Source organism: Chenopodium quinoa, unplaced genomic scaffold, assembly GCF_001683475.1.
Source record: "Chenopodium quinoa cultivar QQ74 unplaced genomic scaffold, ASM168347v1, whole genome shotgun sequence".
NCBI lineage: Eukaryota > Viridiplantae > Streptophyta > Magnoliopsida > Caryophyllales > Amaranthaceae > Chenopodium > Chenopodium quinoa.
Window position 1 is genome coordinate 564,022 of NW_018744835.1, and position 8,077 is coordinate 572,098.

General features: G+C 30.0%; 1 protein-coding gene across 1 annotated transcript; it reads left to right on the forward strand.

The window, feature by feature from the left end:
* Window positions 1–709: 709 nt before the first annotated feature.
* LOC110704425 (putative expansin-B2) lies at window positions 710–7,650 on the forward strand. Its single transcript, XM_021882204.1, has 4 exons — window positions 710–1,207; window positions 1,650–1,762; window positions 3,803–3,993; window positions 6,761–7,650. Exons 1-4 carry the CDS (start codon window positions 1,033–1,035, stop codon window positions 7,083–7,085), a joined length of 804 nt encoding a protein of 267 aa, XP_021737896.1. The 5' UTR covers window positions 710–1,032; the 3' UTR covers window positions 7,086–7,650.
* Window positions 7,651–8,077: the final 427 nt, after the last annotated feature.

Here is an 8,077-nt window from a genome sequence, read left to right on the forward strand (position 1 = left end):
TTTAACATTCAAGCCAAAAGTTTATCCTAAAATTTTATCTACAAAGATTCCAATTTTTCACCAAGTGTCGAGCCACGCACGTATAGGCGACAAATAAATACGATTGTGACTCATATGAGGATAAGTAAGCGAATTTCGGATAGAATTTTTCAAGATAAAATATTGTATAGAGTTTTATTATCGATATACTTCTAATATTTCATATATACAAAATTAATCGTAACTTTTAATAAATATATCCTATAACTCGATTCTATTTCCATCATAAAATTCGTTTATAAAATTCTTTAAAATAAGATCCATTTATAATATAATTAATTAATTTAAAAAAATAATAGAGAATTAGTTAAAAATAATTGAAGTTCAATAAAAATAATTTCAAGTCAATAATAACATAGATATTCACAAACAAAACTACAAAAAATACACTATTATAATTAAATAAGCGATATGACATCATATGTCTAAATTTCCTACATTATCAAAAGAGATTGTAGGACCGTATTTAACATTCAATCAAAAAAATTTATACTGAAATTTTATCAACAATCTAGGCATCGCGAGTTTTTACCCGAGATTTTAGAGAGCCACGTTGGATTAGTATTTTTAAAACGCTATGTAGGATTATAATAATAAAAAAAAGCGCCACGTAGGATTAATATTTTTAAATTTTTTTTATTTTTTTTATTATTATTGGTTTTATTTAATTTTTGAGAAAATGCTAGAAGGATTTTATTATTATTATTATTATTTTTTTATTATTTTTTTTTTGGGAAATGCTAAAAGGTATTTTGGCCAATGAGCCAATCACAATATGGAATAAGATTCTATTCTAATAAAAGTTGTATTTTATATCTACAAAATACCAAAAGTGGGTTAGTGGCCTACGTAATAATAACCCCCGAGGGCAGTTCTTTGCTATAAATAGCAATAACAGACGGCACCTGAATTAATCACAATTCTCTTCACTATTAGTAACATTAATACGTACGTAGTAGTAACATTACGTACTAATATAAGTTTAATTTTATAATGGCTTATATCTATAATTACGTCTTTATTCTTATTTCTGCTCTTCTTCTTAATTACACTCATTGTCTAAACCCCAAATTACTTAATATCACCAGTGATTATCGACGCGTTAATTCTTATTGGCTTCCTGCTCGTGCTACATGGTATGGAAGCCCGAATGGTGCCGGTAACGATGGTATGGACTATCTATAATTTTGATTATCGAAAATAATTAAGCTTGTTCATTTATCTCAATTTTTTTTTTACTGTTTATCATTAATTTTGTTTCATTTAAGAGTAATGAACGTGTAATTTGAAATATTCTTAGTGCTTGTCAAAAACAACTAAAGTATACATACATATTTTGTGAACAAAGTTTTCGTTAAAATGTTAAATTAACGTTATTATTGTATAATTAGTTAGAAAGGAGAGTAAATCTTACAAGGATAATTATTGAATAAAAAACTTAGCAAAACTTATTTTAGATAAGGAATTGAAAAATTCAATTAAGTTATTTATATTGATTTATGTATATAATACAAAGTATATACAAATATTAATTGATATATCAAAGTATAATAGTGGAAATGTGATTTGCATTAATATTATGAAATTTTACAAGAAATGAATATTATTAGGTGGAGCGTGTGGTTATTTAGATTCAGTGGAAAGGCCTCCATTTTCGGGCATGACATCATCTTGTGGATCCTCCATTTTTGCGTCTGGTGATGGATGTGGAGTTTGCTATCAGGTTTGAATATTTTTTTTATAATGTGTTTTTGTGTTAGAAATCAAATTTGTTGTATACCAATTATTGGTTGCGTGCGTAACATATATACATATTATTGATTTGTATATTCGGTTGCATAGTGTGCGCTTGAAAAACATAAAGGTTAAAGTCAAATACCATAAATAAAAATCGATGAGCATAAGAGGTTAAAGACTACAAATTCTTTTAAAAAAAAATATTAGGGCTAAACAGCAAAGAACATAATACTAGAAAAAAAATTAGTAAAAAAAAAAAAAAACAACAACAAAGATTATAACTAGAACATGTCTAATCTCTATTCATTTAAAAAAAAAAAACCATATTAAAGAAATATAAAGATTTATATGTATTAAATATATAATTTACCAATAAATATGAATTATAAAATGTTTATAATATTAAGAATTATATATAGAGATAATTTGAACAAATACCCATATAATTATGTTTAATCTTATGTAAAAATCACTAACATTGATAAAATTAATGTATGTAAATAGTACAAAAGTCAATACAGCGCACTTAAAAAAAAAGTTTGACTAGGTTGTACTAAACGGATCATAATCAAAAGCTAGAACATCTCCAGGCCATTTTACACTATTCATGTATGCATTAAAAATAAATATCGTCCTATAAAATGTTGTTATAATTAGTTAAATGTTAGCTTTGTGGTAAGGAAAGAATCTTGCAACCTTGAATAGAAGGTTTAATTCCTAACAAGAATATTTTGAGGGTGGAGATCTCTTTATCCTTTCGTCCCACGCACTCTTAAAGTATCTAGTCAGTTTAAAGTGAATCGAGTTAACTTGTAAGAGGTTCCAGATTAATAAGACAATTCTTCTTAACTAAAACAAAATGAGAAATGTTGTCAATTCATAGAAAGAAAAGAAAAACAGTGTATAATTTAACCCTTAATTACATAAGTTGTCATTTTTGATTGAGTACACCATCTAATTTGCCAATTGCCATTTAATATGAAGTCGTAAAGGGAACTCCTTTTTCAATAAGTCTCTCACTCTCTCCTACCCTTGAAATATGTTGAAATATGTTACACTAGACAGATAAAAGATATAAGGCGTAGAATAAGCCTTATTTCAAAATTTCAATTGTATTTGTTTTTTATGGCAATATTTTCTATTGTATTTAGTGCATGGATTCTGTAGTATACTTGGCCTTTCAGCTTGACATCTGTCCGATGTTCAGTACAGTGATTTGGCTCATCATAAAATTAAAGTTCATGGCCCAACACAACTCAAATTATAGTGATGGGCATAGATGTTCTCCACAAAAAGTAAAGGAACTAAAAAAAAGGAAATAGATGATATAAAATGGATAAAAATAAAATAAAAAAACCTCTGGAAATAATGGTATATGACAATATAATTATACAAGAATTGTGGCCAAAAAAGGATTTGGGCGAAAATGCGCTCAATATACAAAGTTGTAGAGTTTTGATATCTATATATTGTACGTCTAATATGAGTAGCTAATATAGTGTACGATGTCTTTCAATAAAATAGAAGGGTTTATCTACACAATAACCCTCTCGATTTCGCTTTTCTCCGTTGTGCCCTTCGATATAACACTTTTCACTTTATAACTCACAGGTAGATTTAGTAAGTATACATTAACCTTGCCGTTATTTATTCTGTATTAACAAATTTCATTAGTGGGACCCACTCTCCACCTATTAATATTTTTTTTTTATCAATTTGCATGTTGAAAATTATTCCGTAAAAGGATTTGGAGGCCCTTTTGGTCCTTAAAAATCCAAATTGAGTTCAGATTTGGCAAAAAAAACGTAAATGTCTCATTTTGCATGTTAAAAACATAAACACGTAAATAAAGACTTTTTTAATACGTAAAATGAGGCATTTACGTTTCTTAAACTTGTATTTTTTCTGCAAATATTACTTTGGAATAATTGTATAAAGTAAAAATTGTCCATCTGTCCATGCATGTGATGATTAATATACTATACGTACCCATGTAAAGATATCCATGTTTATTGGGTTTACATAGGTAAAATGCACCGAGCATAGTGCATGTTCTGGAGAAGGAGTGACTGTGACGATAATAGATCACTGTCCAGGTTGTCGCCCTTCAGATATGGCTCATTTTGATTTGAGTGGAAAAGCTTTTGGTGCCATGGCTAAGTGTGGCCTTGCTGACCAACTACGAAATGCTGGTAATCTTTACATCCAATACCAAAGGTAAGAACCAAATTAACCATGCCATCAACAAGTTAATTGTGTATATGTATTTACGCGTGTTATGTATGTGTTACTGTTATATTGTACTTCGTATCTATGTAAGTCCATGGTACAGATCAAACAAGACTTGACCTAATAGCCAGAAAGGTTTATAGGCTGAGGCTGTGTGCAGTGATCAAATTCTATTTAGAGAGCACTTTGAGGTGGAAATTTCTTTTTCTTTCCCCTTACTCTTAGGGGGTGTTTGGTTCGAAAAATGAAAACGGAGTGGAAAGGAAACAAATAAGAAGAGGAAAAGGAATCATTTAGTTATTACCTTTTCATTTGTTTGGTTTAACCATAAAAAAGGTATTTGTTAAGAGGAGGGTAAGGGTATTTGTTACCCCAAGTTTTTGAGAGGTAACAAATGAGGGGTAATCATTACCCTTAGGTAATGGTAATTGTTACCATGCCTTCACACCAAACACACTGTAATGGTATCGATTTAATCGAATCCGTTTTCAATCCAAAAAATACACTAACCAAACGCCCCCTTAAAGTATCTAGCTAGCCTGTTAACTGCTAAGTTCAATAGTGAAAGGTGCCTTCTCCATATCCACCCCAAAAAAAGGGCTAGGTGTTGCATGTGTTGTACTTTCTCCAATCAGTGGTTCATGGAGGTGGATGTACCATGCACATGGTACATCCGTTAAAAAAAAAAAAAAAAAGCGGAAAGAACATTGTATAGAAATGTAAAGAACGTTTAGTTAAAGTGAAAAGAACATGATATAAAATTGTAAAGAATATATTGTTAAAATGTAATGAACGTGATAAAAGAATATAAGAGATATAAAAAAAGAACATAAAGCTATTAATAACAATGAACTTGACACTGTTTTATAAAGAACACACTGTTAAATAATATTCTTTATCTCCGTTTATTTGATTGTCAGTGTAATGTATTTTTATTTGTGACATAATATTCACTGTTTACTGTGAAATAATCTTTAAATTTTGTATTTAAATTATGGTGGGTGAATATATTATGTTCATTACATAATATTATGATATTCTTTATTAATATTATGGATGTTCTATAGATATACCAAAAGAACATAAAGCTGGATGTTCTTTGTAAAACAGCTATATGTTCTTTACAAAACAACTATATGTTCTTTACAAAACGATTATATGTTCATTCCGCCTTTTATCAAAAATCCGGATGTACCATGCTTGGTAAATCTGCCTCCACAAAGAAAATTTCATACTTTCTCAGGTCCAAATTAGATGAAACGATTTGCCTTTTAACAATGTTCATAGACTTTGTTTTGACTAACATTTATGATTTATAGATATAAAAAATAAATAGTTTTGTGATAACTTATTAGATTCTTAAATAATATTCAATTTTGATTATTTTTTTAAAATCATATTTTTTAAAGATATTTTTGTTTGAATTTTTGCATTTACAAATATGATAAAAAAAAGACATGTCATCTATTTTGGAACGGATGAAAAATTAGGTAGTGAATTGACTACATCAATACCAGTAATAATGTAGACTAAAGTTGTTTATACTTTGTATGGTATAAGTAAAATGTTATAATAGTCTTGATTCTTGAACTATGCATAAAAGTGCTTTAAAAGCAGAGAAAATTCAAGTTTATCACCAAAATAAACAAATATTGTTAATGTTGGTGGCAAACTTGTATATATAGTTGTACTATTCTTTATTTTATTCATAATATTGCTTAGTTGGAAGTTATTTCTTAGTTGAAAGTTTACTTTACTCAACTTGCATGTGTAGTTGACAATGACATTAATAAACTTCCTCCGTTCTTTTTTACTTGACCCGCTTTGACTTTTACACTATTCACCAACACACCTTTGATCGTCTTTTGTGAATTATATATAAGGAAAAACATGTTCATATGAGATCTTGTTATTAGAATTGTCTAAAGAAGTACTATGACAATATATAACTTTTACAACTTTTTCTTAGGGAGAATTAAAGTTATTGATGGTTAAAATTGTGTATCGGCAAACGTGATAAAAGAAACAGATTAAGTAAAAAAGAACGGAGGAAGTAGCATTTAACGGAAGTTAATTTCGTCCGTTAACATCCATTTCACAAATTTGCCATCCATGGGTTAGGAGAGAGAAACCAGCTGTCGAACTTTGGGGTAAAAAATTGAAGCTCAAAATTAGCTTCAATGGAGGACCTTAATGGAGGATTTTAATGGAGGACAACGCCAACCCTACCCTTAGGTGGTTCACCATACCTTAAATTACTCCCTTTTTTATAGGGTTTTCGTTTTATTTGGCGGCAAAGCCGCCGAAAATTGTGGTATTGGTGGAGATTGGGAAAGTAAGAAGAAGATTGAGGAAGAAGAAGTATGCATCAAACGGCAGTTATAATTGTTCAACGGCTGTTAAATGGCCATCCAAAGAAGTGGACCAATTTACACATGTACCCCTGACTTCCAAAGTGAAAAGCCAAAAATACCCCTAGATAAAATGAGGTACCGTTCATTTGGCAGATGAACTGGGTGCCCCTCTTAAAAGCATGCAATGTACATGACCCATAAGGCATAACACCATGCTAGCAATCTTGCCATGAACTTCACGTTAAGGCGTCATGAGTTAATTAACTAGCTATAACGATTAACGAACTATACATTTAGTAGACACTAAACCCTTCATTAGGTGATTACATTTCAAAACCCAATGATAATTCTATTTCTTTATTTAAATGTTGTACACAATGTAACACGTACATATGGTGCAGGGTAAAATGTAACTATCCGGGAGTGCCAGTGGCGATAAGAGTGGATCCGGGTTCGAACCCACACTACTTTGCATTCATAATCGAGTATGAAGACGGGGAAGGAATAGAAAGCGTGAAGTTGAAGCAGCAATATGGTGGATGGATCGATGTGCAACGATCGTGGGGTGCAACATGGGTACTTAATGCACCAAATGCTCTTGAACCTCCTTTATCTTTGCTATTAATTGAAGCTAGATCTGGACAGGCCCTTCCTTTGTATAATGTCATCCCTTGGGGCTGGAGTCCTGGCCAAACATACCGATCCTATGTTAATTTTAGGACTTAATATTCGGGTCGGGTTAATAACAAGTTATTACAAGTACCAATTAGGGTATATATGTGTCAAATTAATCACAAATTCTTTCACTTCTCAATTTCTCATTAATCCACCGAAAGATATTTATACGAAGTCAATGGCTTGGGGAATAATCAAGCCTAACAATAAAAGATACTACAAGATATATATAAAAGATATATTCTTAAGATATTATCTCCTAAATATTATCACATATTTTAACAGTATGAGTTGAATAAAGTAGGATCGATGATGATGGTTTTTAATGTCCTGCAATGAGTTTTTTTTTACATAAAAACTAGTTTGTGGTCCGGGTAATATCCCGAATTGCTGCGCTAAATATTGTAAGTTCTGTTTTTAATTAAAAATAAAACTTGTATGTGTGTGGCTCGTGTAATGTCCCGTTTGCTATGTTGAATATTGTAAGTTCTATTATGGAGTATGGAGTATTGAATAGTACTCCATATAATGTAATGATTAAACGTGTTAAATTGAAGTGTATTAAGTTGATGTCTTTGTTCGTGTTGTTTGATCATTATAATCTTAAAAAGCCTTATTTTTTATATATTTTATATTGACTAGTGCTTTAACGACTGCTTTTGTGGTTGTTTACACTTGAAAAACAATATCTACGTCTTGTATATTACTTTGAATCATCTATGTATCCAAAGATTTTCAATATAAAATTTGATAATTTATCACATGAAAACATAAATATAATTTTTTATTTTTTGAAGCCATAAATATAATTTAAAATAAATAAATATAATTTATCTATACAATTTGGGCAAAGGTATTAAAAATTGTATCAACAAAGAAAATTGGGCCTGAAAAAGCCGTCTCCTTTTTTATTTTTTATTTTTAAATATATCTTTTCTCTTCCTCCTCAAAACCCTATAAAAATTATGTTGTTCTAGGGGCTACCGGACTAGCCACCCTCCTAGATATTTTGTTTTTCCTTCCAGTTTTATTTTATGCTCTTA